The sequence below is a fragment of the Myotis davidii genome, unplaced genomic scaffold, assembly GCF_000327345.1.
Source record: "Myotis davidii unplaced genomic scaffold, ASM32734v1 scaffold876, whole genome shotgun sequence".
NCBI classification, from domain to species: domain Eukaryota; kingdom Metazoa; phylum Chordata; class Mammalia; order Chiroptera; family Vespertilionidae; genus Myotis; species Myotis davidii.
The window spans coordinates 15852-31848 of record NW_006287953.1 but is presented as its reverse complement, the minus strand read 5'-3'; the positions used below and the strand labels follow the sequence as shown (position 1 = coordinate 31848).

General features: G+C 34.8%; 1 protein-coding gene across 6 annotated transcripts in view; it reads right to left on the bottom strand.

The window, feature by feature from the left end:
- Positions 1-15395, bottom strand: part of LOC102766902 (transcription factor SOX-6) — a 140076-nt gene extending 124681 nt beyond the window's left edge. For 4 of the 6 annotated variants that reach the window (XM_015561405.1, XM_015561404.1, XM_015561402.1 and 1 more), the window contains exon 1: positions 55-153. Coding sequence is in view for 2 of the 6 variants with exons in the window: in XM_015561402.1 (XP_015416888.1) it covers positions 55-66 (12 nt within the window). In the remaining 4 variants the exon portion in view is untranslated. Of the gene's footprint in view, positions 1-54; positions 154-13474; positions 13544-15332 lie in introns of those variants that run through there. The other 2 variants (XM_015561407.1, XM_015561408.1) reach the window with 2 other exon arrangements.
- Between the last annotated feature and the right edge of the window lie 602 nt (positions 15396-15997).

The following is a 15997-nucleotide window of genomic DNA, read 5'->3' as shown; positions in this document are numbered from 1 at the left end:
CCCTCCCTCCCCAACTCCCCCAACCTGAACAAGGATAATATACTACTTTGTTACCATTGTTATCATTGCCCTTTGATATGCAATTTCTTCCTAGAACTTGCATGCTGCTGCCACCACTCTTCTCAAGAACCTCACTAAAGGAACAAGAAAACCCCTGAAAAGGTAGGATAAACTCAAGATATTACAGTTTAAAGGCATCATTTAAAAAACTCAGGCCTTAATCTTTCAAAGTTATATGTTTAATTTGAATATTAGAGCTAACTTTACATTTATGATACATATTTTTATGTATGTATATTATATACTTCAGTGAAAATTTAATTTAAAGGAAAAAGGGAAAATCATTCCAGTAGTTTACTTATTAAATATACTTAATAGAAAACCTAAAATGGTCACAGGGGGGAATGGAAAAGACACATCTTGTCCCCAGCTTTACTATGTCTCTACCCTCACTTCCAAGAGTAATACATGCAAACAAAAGCAATGCTTTTTACTGGACTGGTCTTTAAGATAGCTACTTCAAATCGGCTTCACAGTCTAGCACTTCCCAGTTCCCTTCCTTGGTTACACAGGAGGGAAATGACCATTGACAGTAAGAGCACAGTGATTTCATCTATTAGAATAGTAGTACACATTTTAAATAATCTTCTTTAGGTTTATATTCAGAGAGAAATGTTAGCCCTGAAAGAACCAATCCTGACCTTTGTGATAACTCCTTTTTTCATATTCTCAACATACTGTATACATTCCTTCTATTTGCATTTTCTAATGGGTAAATATCTCATTAACCTACCAGAATCATTAGTAAGCAAACATCATTATAGTCTCTCTCATTTATTTGTACGTTTAAATATTGAATTCTCAAAGAAAAGGACATAGGTTTAGCATTAGCGTAATCGTACTTCAGTATCTCTTACTTATTTGTTCTCTTACTCACTGAAATAAAGAACTCCACACATATACAATGACCTCTTAGGCTCCCAAGAAACAGTTAATACATAAGAGAAATCAGTAGTGCTTGTCTTCATTCAAATATCCAACATCCATTTACTGAGCACCAAGCGCTATCCGCTCGGTACCATGCTAGGCACTAGGACTATAAAGCTACCTTGGAGAAGTCCATAGCCTTATTTTATCAGGTAGTGGGGTTAGGTTTGTTTTCACTTACACAGTAGTATAATTTATCAGTTTGTAAGCTTACTTTGGAATAGGGTCAACAGAGAAAGGAAAGATTTGCTTTAAAAAACAAAACTAAACTAAATTATAACAAAAATTCCATTAGGTGTCTTTCGATAGTCTTCCTATGGTCTTTAGCTCCGAAAATTTTTGAGAGTATTTATGAGGACAAAAGTCAGATTACTTTATAAAATGGATGATAAATGTTAATTAAATGTGTTTAAATTATCTTACTGTGTTTTAAGAAACGCTCACCAGGAGGGAAGTAGAATATCCTGGCCATAAAGAAATTAATAAAACATGTTATGCAAAAGTAAAATTTATGATTCATTTGGAATTAGATATCTACTACCTTTTCAATCCATACAAATGCATAATCTTGTCAATTAAATATTATTGTTAAGGTCTAGTAGTATGTTAAAATCACTTTAAAGTGCAACTAAGGAAAATTCATGTGTGTTTATTACTCCTTAAGGATCTATTAGTGGGTATTTTATTCAGATTCGTGCTGTAAAATCTGCATAAACTCAGCATATTGTTATCCCCATGTGTGCATTTGTTTGGTTAAAGCAGAACAGCAAATCTCAATTTTTGCAACTTCTGGAAAAGTCAAGAGAACTAAAACAGTCTTAATTTTAATCAGATACAAACAGTTATCACTACAGAAGTGAAGAGTTGACTATTATGCAAATAGTCACAGTTAGTGGTCACCAGGCCATCACAGAAGACTGAGCTAGTCAATTACTTTGGATATTTCCAAAGACTAGTGAAGATGAATGTTTCTTATTCTACCCTGTCTTATTTCCACAGAAGTATGAAACATATTAGAGACTAATGGTTGTTGTTCTCAAATGGAAACCCCATTAAATACACAATGGTCAAAGTGTTTTGCCAAGATGGAAATTAATTTTTTTTTAATTTTGCATAAATGCGGTATAAAGATGGTAACATTTGTGAAGAATGTAGCATTCCTTTCTTTGTAACAACCAAATTCAGATATAAACCTTTTGTAAACTTTTGACCTGTAATGAAGGCAATCTGGCTTTTACCCCTGAAGTATTTTACACAAGCTTATTCTGTTAGCAATGACCAGAGTTCAATTATTAAATTCCTCCTCCAGAAATGCAGGTTTACATCTTTGACTACAGGACTTGTTAAAGTTATGCACAAGCAACTTTAAGGCAGACTTTGTACCTCCTCAGGGCTTAGTAAAAGTCTCTCTTACACAGAGTAGGGACTCAAGAATACTTGTTACATAAATACATTAAAGTATTTTTGTTCTATGTTGTTCAAAACTAAGCCACAACTCTGGTGATTTTGTTAAATCTAAACCTTCTGAATCAATTTGAAGTACTTTCATCATTAATAATCTTCAAATTGAGGCAATGGAAATAAACATCTCCTCTCCAAGATACTTCATCATGGCATTCTTTTCTTTTAGCATGCCATGTCTGATTTTGAAAATATAAAAGTCAATTTAAAAATACAAAAATCAACTGTATTCATTTATTTGAAGATAGTTTTTTAATTATTTTTAATATATATTTATTGATTTTAGAGAGAGAGAGAGGAAGGGAGAGGGGTAGAGAGAGAGAAACATCAAGCGGCTGCCTCCTGTACGATCCCTACTGAAGATGGAGCTGTCAACCCAAGCATGTGCACTAATCGGGAATTGAACCATGACCTCTTGGTTCATGGGTTGACACTCAACCACTGAGCCACACTAGCTGGGCAATTAGAAAATAGTTTATTTTTTTAAATGTTTTTATTTATTTTTACCACCTTTCTCCTCTTCTTTTCAACTAGAGGCCCAATGCACAAAATTCATGAAAGAGTAGGCTTTCCTTCCTCTGGCTGCCAGGACTGGTTTCCCTCTGGCACCTGGAACCCGGGCTTCCCTCTGGCTACTGGCAGACACCCAGGACTCGGGCTTCCCTTGCAGCCCTGGCTACATCCGGAAGGTCATCTGGAAGGATGTCCAGAAGGACATCCAGTCTAATTAGCATGTTATGCTTTTATTATTATAGATAGCTTCTAAGTCTTTGTTCACACCACTTAGAATGATATTTCCTCTCTTTTTTGCCTTTCCAAACCTGACCTATCATTCATGGTTCAGCTCAAATTCAGTTCAAATTCAATTCTATGAAGAAGTATAAAGTTCTTCCTTCCTGTCAAAATTTACATTGCACATACTGTGTTGAATTATTTAGCGGTTTTTATTTCAATATTTGCCACTATTCTAAGCATTGGGGACATAAAAGCAGATAAAATTTCCTACCATTAATTCTTAGGATAGACAGACAATATACAAATGAATGTAGATATATATGCAGGTGTATATGTATGTACATATATATTATATACAAAATTGGGTGTCCCAAAATTCACTCAAGAAGTAATTTTGATAGAAAACACAGGTTTATAATTAAAAATTGTAAATTATTTTTTGATTCATAAAGTATACAGTATAGGGTTATGTATGGAATAGCACATCAGGTAAATGGCCTCCACGGCTTTGCTGGCACATATGCAAAGCTGTGGTCCTCATTGGTCTTCATTGTCCCTGCTCCTGGGCCATAATTGGTACTTGGTAATGCTTATCAAATTGAAGGGATTGAAATCAAAGGGCACATAGAATCTGATTCAATAAATCAAGTAAAATTAGGCTTTTATTTTTGTTGTTGTTGTTGTTGTTAATGCTCACGCAAAATTCAAATCTTCATTGAATTTTGGGACACCCTATGTATGTGTATATATATATATGTGTGTATATAATGAGCAAATATATAAGTATAATAAATACCAGTTGATAACAGATACTATGAAGAATAGAGATAGAGTATGAGGGGTAGAGCTAGAGATAGAGAGACAGAGAGTAGAGATTGAGATAGAGATAGAGATAGAGATAGAGATAAAGTATGAGGGGTATATGGTGGAAAGTGGGAGGTAACTGTAGGGAATGGAGGGGGTTATTTTGGTTAGGGATGGTCAAGAAAGGCTTCTCTGAGGAGATAATATAATGCAGGGTTGAATGACCTAAGAAAATGCTACATGGAACCATCTGAGAAAAAAGCAACTCAGGCAGGGGGCATGTGAGTGCAAAGGACCCAATGGAGCAGTAACTTGGGTGAGTGAGCTGGTAAGGACAGCACAGGAAAAGCAAAGAGAGTAGGAGTAGAGAGAGAGAGAGAGAGAGAGAGAGAGGGGGGGGGGGGGGCAGAAAGAACAGGCAGGAAAGAAGGGAGGGAGAGAGAGAGAGAGAGAGGGGGGGGGGAGAGAGAGAGAGAGACATAGAGGAGATCACTCTGGGTTTTGCAGAGCACAGCAAAAAGTGTGGATTTCATTCTGAGTGTGATGGAAAGTCATTGCAGGGTTTTAAGAGAGAGAAGTGGCATGAGACCTGACTTAGGTTCATAAAGATCACTCTGGTTGCTGGGAAGAAAATGGACTTGACTAGAGCAAGAATGAAAGCAGAGAGGGTAGTTTAGAAACTACTTCAATAGTCTAAAAGTGGGATCATCATGGCCTTTTCCCATCTTACATATGCTCTCTACAAAAGTAGAAGAAACCATCTTGCAGACATATTCTTAATAGATACTAGGACAGTGCCTGCAAATATGACAGGCAAAAAATAATTATCTGACTGATTAACTAATTGATTAACTGACTGATTAAAAACATGACCTATCCAGTGATTCCATATGAGACAAGAAGCACATCACTTTCAAACACTGGTACTTTGTCATGCCTATAGGGGAGAAGAGTATCCTATATAATAGAAGTGATATGCAAATTGACCATCACACCCTTGCACAAGGAGGGCCTCCCCCATGTGGTCAAAAGATAGCCTCCACAAGATGGCCAGCAGGGGAGGGCAGTTAGGGGTGACTGGGCCAGCAGGGGAAGGCAGTTGGGGGGATCGGGCCTGCAGGTGAGACCAGTTAGGGGCGACTAGGCCAGGAGGGGAGGGCAGTTAGGGGTGACCGGCTGGCAAGGGAGGGCAGTTGGGGGGACCAGGCCTGCAGGGGAGGGCAGTTGGGGGTGACCAGGCTGGCAGGGAAGGGCAGTTGGGGGTGATCTGGCTGGCAGGGGAGCAGTTAGGCATCAATCAGGATGGCAGGGGAATGGTTAGGCGGTGATCAGGCTGGCAGGCAGAAGCAGTTAGGGGCAATCAGGCAGGCAGGCAGGCAGGCGAGTGGTTGGGAGCCAGCAGTCCTGGATTATGAGAGGATGTCCGACTGGCAGTCAGACATCCCCCGAGGGGTCCCAAATTGAAGAGGGTGCAGGCTGGGCCGAGGGACCCCCTCCCCCCCCCCAGTGCACGAATTTTGTGCACCGGGCCTCTAGTAAGATAATAAAATCTAAGAGGCTACCATGGCCTCCCTGTAATTCTCTTCCCCAAATACTATGTCTTTTAATAAAATTTTAGGCAGCTGAGAAGTCTACCGAAGAAACTGAAAATGTAAATCCTTAATCCAGTCTCTGTGGGGGAAAACAGAAGTATTTAAAACAATTCAAGTTACTATGCCAACTTTCCTATGGAAAAAAATCAACTTTTATTAAAGATCAGAACAGTAGAAAATTTAATATATATAAACCGGCTCAAACACTAGCTAATTTAAACTTCTCTAGTTTTTTGGCATTTAGACTAATGTCATATCTGCCAAATGAAACTGGAATTTACAATAGAGTCAGATGCTGCAGCAATTCACCTCTCATGATACTCTGCTGTTACAAAGAACAGGTCAACCGCATTATTTAAGATGAGCAGATGATTACTAGACTTATCCTAAGGTATAGAAATGTGTAATCACTATGTTGTTCACCATAATAATGTATGTCATCTGTAATTGGAAAATAAGTTAACTTTTAAAATTAAAATAAATTAATTTTTAAAATAAGAATGATTAGGAATAACTCATGCAATCACAGCTGAAAGGGAATAGAAACTCAAACCCAAAAATAAATGGAAGGGTCTACTGGCCCAGTCAGGTCAATAGAAAAATAAACAAACCAGAATTCAAAATGGAAAATGAATATACTGAATTTTCCACACATTCTTAAAGCAAGAAATCCTAGTTAGAAATTTGAATATTTCTTTATCCTTTATATTAAGATATTAATTTTTTACCATACTCCATCTAAAACACACTATTACATAGTCCTTGATGATTGGCTTAGATTTAAGGTAAGCACAATATAAAATCTTAGCCAATCTTCTGTACCACCACCAAAAAAAACAAAAACAAAGTAGTAGTAACTTTGCCCTAATTACAATATGTTAAGAAAAAGGAAGAGAGGGAAGAAAATAAAAATATGAAAGGAAAGATAAAGCAAAGAAAGAAGAAGAGGGAGGAAGGAAGCAAGCAAGGTTAATGCTGGCTTTAAAAATTTTAGTGCTGTCTTTTATATCCACAATTTTGACCTGATTACTGCCCATTCTGTCCTTTACACTTCAGCAAATATCACCTCCAAACCCCAGTGTTATACTTACCTTCCAAATATTTTATAAATATCAAGTGATATATGTAAAAAGTTCTTTGAAAAATGGAAATTGCTATAAAAACTAAAAATTGAAATTTAAATTGAAAATTGAAGAGTTGTGGATGTAGGCTGCTGACCAAGTTAGTATAAATGTAAGGACCAGCCTATCAGTGTGCCCATTCATGACCTGGAACACATGGAACTCAGAAAAATATTATAATAACTTAACCAAATGTAGAGAGATATTTTCCCCAAACCAACACCACAAATTTTGATAAAGTTCAATTTAATTTTGTAAATTTCTATGAGTAAGAGAAAGAAAGGAAACCCCTACCTCCACCGCACCCCCCCCTCAAAAAAAAAAGCAAATAAAAAGTTATGTCCCGTGACATGTTTCTCACATGGTAAAGTATTTACCCATATACTTAATTTTTTACTTTACTTTGAATTACAACTTGAATCCCTACAAATGTAATTACAAATTTGTAAACAGGTATATTTGCATTATCCTATTAGCTCATCCACAGTGATCTAGAACCATGATGATCAAACCTATAGACATTTCCTTTGAGCGCCACATGACAGTTCCCAATTATGAATGACACAAAGCCCAGCTTTGAGTCTCTTTAACTCTTCTTAATTTAACTATTAAAAAGGTCAGATTTGCTCCTTTACAACTGCACTATGATTATAGGTTCTATGGTAGAATAAGAAATTGAATCTACATAGAAATTATCAGCCAATAACAATAGGTCCTTGTCCAGCTGTGACTACTTCCCTCCTCTACAATCAGTCCTTATCTGGTTCAGGAAATGCCTGTTTTAACTGACAGGTAGGAGATTAAATCTACAGCTGCTGAAATACAATCTCAGCTCTGTTAGATAGGCTTTCATTGAAAAGCACTATACACACATAATTTGTTTATGTTGTACCAGCAATCTCTGACAAAGCAGACTGTCTAGCTGAGACAAATGTGGTTAAACCCATTTATTGTATTATTTCTGCTACACAGAACAAGCTCTTAAAACGCAGAAACTAGACAAGGCACAAAGCTCTAGCTGTCTAAAGAAATCAAGAATAGATGACTTCTTGTTACACTAGCCCTTTTTACACAGAAAGCATGTTCTCCCTTGGAAAACATCTATTCCAATTTCTCTTTTAAGTGGGTGGTTCAATTATGTTTATGCTTTCAGTTTTTAAAGTTTCTTTTGTTCCTTCTAGCATAAATGGGCATAAAATCACCTAAGCACTGAATATTTCTACATTTAAGAACAAATGAATATTTATAGCAAGTGCTATATCACCCCCTTTAAAAATACCCGTAATGATACATTCTCATGACAATCCATCCTCTTTCACTATTTATTGCAAATTTTTATAATGTTATTTGATTCTTTTATTTCACCTGATCAAAAAATAGCTTTTCAACTTATAAAAAATATAATAAATACTGGTTTCTTTAAAATAAGTGTCAGGGGGAGAGGTTTTAACAACAGCAGCAACAATGAAAGCTGCTACTTAAGTGACCATGAATTACTTGCTTCAAATTAACAATAGAACTACAAATAAAAAATGTTTGCTTTATATCTAAAATCTATTCTTTAGGTACACTTATTCAACACTAGCATTCTGAATATACTGTATATTTGTGTAAATATATACTGTAAAATTAGTTATAATTAAAGATTAAAATCTTTATCTACCTTTACTAAATCCTAAAAGTTATAACCAATAATAATAAAACAACAGATGATACACAATATGGTTTCAAAATAAAAAAACAGACGCTATAGCTCAAACTTGTCAAAATATTTTAGGAAGGGTAGCATAATAAACTTAAAGATTACAAAACTGTATTTGAAACATGGCCAAAGGATTAACGTTAGCCACTCTCAACATGTCACCATTCCCTAAAATCTTTTTATTTTTATTTTTCTTTAATCATCATCATAAAAGAGGAAAGTGAGAAAATAATCTTCCAACTTGGAACATATGTGCCACTTGGAACTCTGAGTTAGTCTTAAATATAGAAAGTATGCAATAAACTAGCTGAATCCATTGGGTCTCCCTCAAACACCATGGATAATGAGGGAATCCATAACAGACATAAACAAACCCAGAAAGATGTCTAGACCCCACATCATTATATATGATATATGCCCAAGATATATGGGCATACATTTGAATGTTCAAGTTCAAACTTGGCTTCTATTAAACTGATTCAGTCACAGCATGGGGTTTTTTTAATAAACAAACCTCACTGTTACAAAATATTAGGGACTCAAATCATGTATTATGCCCCAGCTAGTTAAAGATGTGGTGCTCTAATGCCCTATATCCTTGAAGCTTTATTACAACAGATTGTAAATAATAAAAAAAACTACAATCTAGAAAAACATATAGAAGTCAGATTTTTTGGTTACAAGTTGGGGGCAGATACTACAGAAAGCTAGCATTTCAACATATGATCAAGGATTTATATTCCCCATTAAAATTAGAAAAGTTTAATAGTGTGGGCCTTAGAATTTTATTTTCCAGGATTCTTAAAAATGCTGAATGCATTCAAATACAATATGTAGCCATAGTTATCTCAGTATACCAAGTGCTTTACCACATTTGATATATATATATATATATATATATATACACATGTATTCTATAAGTAGATTTATCTTTAACTTTAGGACAACAGACTTTTGGAACCAGAATGGCTTTAGAAAACGATTTTTCCAATACTTTCCTTTTAAACATAAATATAATAAGGCCCAGAGAGGAAAAGTGACTTGTCAAGTTCACAAAACTTGCGAATGGCTAAGCAAAAGTTAAAAACAAGGTCATTAGCCTCCAAGTTTATTGATTTCATAAAATCATAAAATCAGAAATTTTTCAGTGATGGAAAAAGATTTGGAGACTTTATAATCCAATGAGTCTTACCTAGACACAGCACTCTAGTGAGCTTTTTGAGATATACTATATAGAACATACTCTCTCCTTCCTTGTCTAGAATCACTGATCGGCCTAAGCATACATTTTATAAAGGAGAAAAGGAGGCACATAGAGATAATGTGACTTGCCCATGATGACATAATTTGTCAAAATCAGCTAAGATTGAAACTAGCACTCCTAATTCCCAGTACAGGAATTTTTATTTTTATTTTCTAGTTGTCTTTCTGTATTCTTTAAGGTAGAACCTAAATACAAACATACCCTTTCTGTCTCCAACTTTAGTCTAAATATTTTTTTTCTTAAACATAAATCTACATAATGTGACCAAAGATGAAGGCAAATTTCCATTCTTCTACAAAGACATTCTGGCAATACTATAAACAGTGACTCTGATGACTGTCTCTCTTCCTCTTTATCCTCTACTACCCAGCCCCAAGTTTGTATGCCTGTGACATACATTAAAATAATCAGGTATTATTCTTTTTTTTCTTAATGTAGGAGATCATGAACTTTTTTGAAATAGAATTGTAACATTTCACCTCCTATTCCTTGCAAAATACAGAACACAAAGACAGCTTTTACCAAAATATAAATTGAGTTATTTTCCTGAAGGTCAGGGTACTAGTTTTTAAAAAGCATAAAAGTAAAGTGACTAAATAGAATGGAACAGTATATAAAAAGGATAATAAATCATGCTCAAGCAGAGTTTATTTGAGGGATGCAAGGTTGGTTTAACATTTGAAAATCAATCAATATAATTCATTATAATAACATAATAAAGTAGAAAAAACATTATTATTTCAATAGATGCAGGAAAAAATTTGGAAAAATTTAATGCCCATTCATAATAAAAACTTTCAGTAAACTTGAATAGATGGAAACTCTCTCAGTCTGATTAAAGGTATATTTGAAAAACCTATAGTCAACATCATAATCAATGATGAAAATCTCCATGCTTTTTACCTAAGATTGGGAACAGACAAGAATGTCCACTCTCTCCACTTCTATTCAATATTGTATTGGATTTCTTAGCCAGTGCAAAAGCAAAGGAAAGGAAAGAAAATGCATACAATTTGGAAAGGAAGTAGTGAGATAGTTTTTAACTGCAGAAAACATGATCATAACCATAGAAAATCATAAGGATCTTAGAAAAAAAGAAAACTGCCAGAATGAATAGTAAATTAAGCAAAGTCACAACATATAAGGTCAATAACAAAAATCAATTGTCTTTCTGTATACCAGAATAAACAACTAGAAAAATTAAAATTTTAAAAATTCCATTGACCATCAGCATAAAAATAGCATACTTAGAAGAATTTAACAAAAGAATACTGAAAGCTATAAAACAATACAAAGAGAGACTTTTTAAATACCTTAAAGAAATGGAAAAATATGCCACATTCATGTAATGAAGACCCATTATTAAGATAGTAATTATCCCCCGAATTATTCTATAAATCCAACAAAATCCTAATCATAATTCCAGAAGAATATTTTAAGTATGTCAAACTAATTCTAAAATTTATATGAAAAATTTAGGCAAAACAATTTTGAAAAGGAACAACAAAATTGGACAACTATAGTAAGATATCAAGACTTACCATAGAAAGATCTAAGATGACAGCAGACTAGGTGGATGTTACACTCATCTCCTTCTAAGACCAAACTGGAATTACTTGAATAACCAACTGAAGACTAGCTGAATAGAAGCCTTATAACCAAGGATTTACAGAAGAAGCTACATCAAGACTGGTAAGAAGAGCAGAGATGCAAAAAGGGCTGACCCCACTCTCGGGGCTGCTGGCTGATATTCCAGAGAGATATCTCAGCTCCAAAGGTTTGCCCATTGATTTTCACAATGATGCCAAGGTAATTCAATGGGGGAAATAATAGTATTTTAAGCAGATTTTTCTAGAAATGGTTATCAGTATGGGGTACCTCTATCTGACCTAAACCTAAACCTTATGTGATACCAAACACAAAATTTAATTAAAAATGAACTACCATATAAACATATGATCTAAAATTAGAAAATTTCTAGAAGATAGGAGAAAAATCTTTATAATATTGTGTTAGGCTAATATTTTTAAAACAGAGCACAAAAACATGAACCAGAAAAGAAAAGAATGATAAAATGTCACCAAAATTATAATCTTTTATCTTTTGAAAGACACAATTAAACAGACAAAAAGGCAAGCCATGAACTGAGAGAAAATATTTGCAAATTTAAACAAAGAACCTTCTGCCCAGAATATTAAAAAAAGACTTACAATTCAATAAATAAGATAAATTAGTTCTCAAAAGGGTGCTAAAGATTTGAATAGATAATTCACACACAGAGAAATATATATGGTCAGTAAGTACATGAGAGGACTCTCAACACCACCAATCATCAGACAAATAAATATGAAAACTACAATGAGATACCCCTAAAACCCACCAGAACAGTCAAAATTTTAAAGATTGACAATACCATATATTGGCAAGGATACAAAGCAACTGGAACTCTTATACATCGCTGGTGGTAATAAAAAATGACACAGTCACTTTCTTATAAAGTTAAGCATACAACTGCCATACAGCCCAGCAATCAACTTACTCATAGATATACACACAATAAAAATGAAAACATGAGTCAAAAGGACTTGAAACATTATTCATAATAGCTAACAGTAACTGAAATCAATACAATGTCTATTAACTGGAGGATGGATAACAAATCATGGTATGTCCATTGTGTGGAATACCATCTAGTAATATAAAGAAACAAAATATTGATAGACCCAGTAACATGAAAGAATTTTTACAAATCTTGTTAAATGATGCCCCAGCCGGTTTGCCTCAGTGGATAGAGCATCAGCCTGAGGACTGAAGGGTCCCAGGTTAGATTCTGGTTAAGGGCAGGTACCTTGGCTTCAGGCTCACCCCCCAAGTGCATGCAGGAGATGTGTCTTGCTCACATCGATGTTTCTCTCTCTGTCTCTCCCTCTCCCTTCCACTCTCTCTAAAACTCAATGGAAAAATATCTTCAGATGAGAGTCAACAACAAAATAATAATAATAATGCTAAATTAAAGAAACTGGACGTAAAAGAGAATATACTATATGATTCCATTTGAATTTCTAGAAAAGGCTAAATTATAGTGACAGAGAGCAGATGAATGAAATGGACCCAGAATGTCACAGGGAATATGACTGCAAAGGGGACACAGGGAAACTTTTCACAGCTAAAAAGTTGTATATGACTATATACAATTTCCAGGATTCATCAAACACTTCAAATAAATTTCATTGTATATAATTTATGCATCAATAAGGCAGGACAATTTTTTCAAAAGTGAGAAAAATGTCAACTGTCCTATGAAGTAGGACATTTTACAGATGAGGTTACTAAAATAGACTAAATAATATACCCAACTCTATAGCTAATAAGTGACAGAGCCAGAATTCAAACCTAAATCTTCTGCAGCCCCATGCTCTTTCCAAAATGATAGAAGCTTTTTGTGAGTAAAGGGTATTAATGGCATTCTTAGGAAAATGACAAGTCTACTTTAGCATTAAACCGAAAAGGGGTTCAATTGGGAAATCTGGGCTCAAACCATAGCCTTCCTGAACTATCAGGTTGCTTGGGCTTTTTTGTTTTGTTTCATTTACACTAACTTGTTAAAATGACAGCCTTGTTCCACCTGCTCTTGGCTGAGAGTAAAAAGTGATTAATAGAACAAGGACACCCAAATTCACCAAGCACTGCGAAGGGAAGCAGCCTAATTCTTTATTCCCTGGAACTAACCTCCCAAAATGGCAGGATACTGGCATGTGGAGGGAAGAAGCAAGAGTAGATAGATTTCAATCCTTTCTTAAAGTTTTACCTTTTAACCAAAAATGGTGAAAAGTGTATTATTTCGTTCAGAGGCAATTCTGTTATGGTAGAAAAAGACCTGGAATAAGTGAATTGAAGTTAAAAGACCTAGATCAGCGTCAGTAATGTAACAAATTGCTTAACTTCAGTTTTCTCCTCATTAAAGGAGGAATAGTAATACCGACCTCACAAGGCTGTTGTGAGAAGAAAATGATGTCAAGGTGTGTAGGTGTGGATAGGTGTGTAGTGCATAGAAGACACTATCCACTGAGTTTAAATTCGATAATTTCAAACCAGGCCAGTGTTCTCATAAAGAGACTCATCTCCTTTTGGAGAGCATTTCAGAATCTTGGTGTGTGTGTGTGTGTGTGTGTGTGTGTGTGTGTGTGTGTGTGTTCACTGCACATATTCTCTCCTCCTGGAGATTCAGTATGCCTCAGCGGTTCTCAACCTGTGGGTCGCGACCCTTTCACAGGGGTCGCCTAAGACCATCGGTAAACACATATATAATTACATATTGTTTTTGTGATTAATCACTATGCTTTAATTATGTTCAATTTGTAACAATGAAAATACATCCTGCATATCAGATATTTGCATTATTATTCATAACAGTAGCAAAATTACAGTTATGAAGTAGCAGCGAAAATAATTTTATGGTTGGGGGTCACCAAAACATGAGGAACTGTATTAAAGGGTTGTGGCATTAGGAAGGTTGAGAACCACTGCCCTAAGGGGAAGGGAGACCCTGCCCCATTGCTGCTGTTGTTTCTGCAGTCTACACTTTGAGGTGATGGGTAGACTTGACTTGAGAATCACCAAAGCACATTTGTGAAGAGTAGGTAGGAGAAAGATCTCTGAGAAACACAGCTGGGTCTATCTTATCATATGGAAGTTTTCTGTAAGAAGAATAAGTAAGGATCTTGCAAAACAAACAAAACAATATTTTCAAAGAAGTAGCTAAGAAAGGTTAATAGGAGAGATTCTGAATTATTTTATAAGATACAGAATTAAGAGGTACAGACTGAAGAAGACCTAATGACAGATACTAATCTAATTTGATTCTCAAGACTTTGTGACATTATCATGTTGTTATATTGCTGTAAGCCACTATGGTAATTGAATGGGTGATGATAATAATGCTAATAGTAAAAATAGTAATAACATAATACTGATCTAGGACTTCAATGTGTCACGCACTTTTCTAAGTGCTTTACATGCATGAACCCGTTTAATTTTCAAAACATTTTCATGACTTAGGTACTGTTTTTGTCTCCATTTCATAGATGAGGCACAAAGAAGCTTAGTAGCTTGCCTCAAGGTCAGGCAGCTAGTAAATGGAGGGTGCAGGTACTCTAGTTCCAGAGACCTACTCTTAACCAGTGTGTCAGACTACCTCATGATGCAGAGGTTGTCAAGGTGGGAACCCAAGGCCAACACATTGGGAGGAAGGGTGGTGAAGAAATGGGGTATTAGAGGGAAGTAATGAGAGCCTTGAACATTTCTTAGAGAGGTTAGCTTGAAATAGTATGTATAAGTGTATAGGACTCTACATGCTGTAAACCAATTTTATCAACATATATTTGTGATTCTGGTTTTACTGTATGTACAGTAAGGAAAACAAAGCAGAGCAATATGCCTCCTGTTGGAAGTGACTGGCTTTGTGCTCTCACTGCCTAGGAAAAACTCACAAATATTTAAAGTGTGAACCTTGGAAGATAATAATAATTTTCTTGTGTCACCATTTAACCTAATTAGAAATTCCTGTTAATGTTAAAAAATTGTATGAGGTTATTTTTGTTTATTTAGAGGGCTCAAGGGTTTTAAAAGGTTAAGAAATACTGGATAATAAAAAGTTTAATGCTTACACACTAAAAGACTAGGCTGAAACATTGGTTTCTTCTACTATCTTCTGAACCAGTAAATCTCAATTTTCTTAGATATAAATGAGAAAAGAATTGCCTTTAAGAATCAAGCTGAACACTACTTAATAGATGTGGAAATTATTTGAAAAATATGAATTACTATAGAAATTAGTATACATTATTTCCTCTACATTTACTATACATTTGCTATCTGTAAATACAAATGAATATATTTACATTTACATTTATTACCTGTAAGCCAAAATATTTTTAAGTAGAATTGCTTCTAGGAATTCTACTTAAAGAATTCTACTTAAAGAAGCTTTAAAAATTGATACTTAGGACTTCTTAATGATCTACTACATTCCAGAAAATATATGCCAGATACTTTCAACACTTAATCTCAATTAATTCACATAACACAAGTCAGTAAGATGTGATTATATCATTTTATCAATTCAGAAAGGTTAATAAGTTCATAGAGCTAAATTCAAAATCAAGAGATTCTGATGCCTTTTTATCATAACGCCTTTCAATATAAAAGGAGATTAATATTTAATCAGCCAAGCAACTACCACTACCTGGGATTATGCTGTGGTTATTAATGTTTTTGTAAGTTTCTAAAATTTGAGAAGATCCAATTGTTGATCAAAGTTTAAATCAGGCTC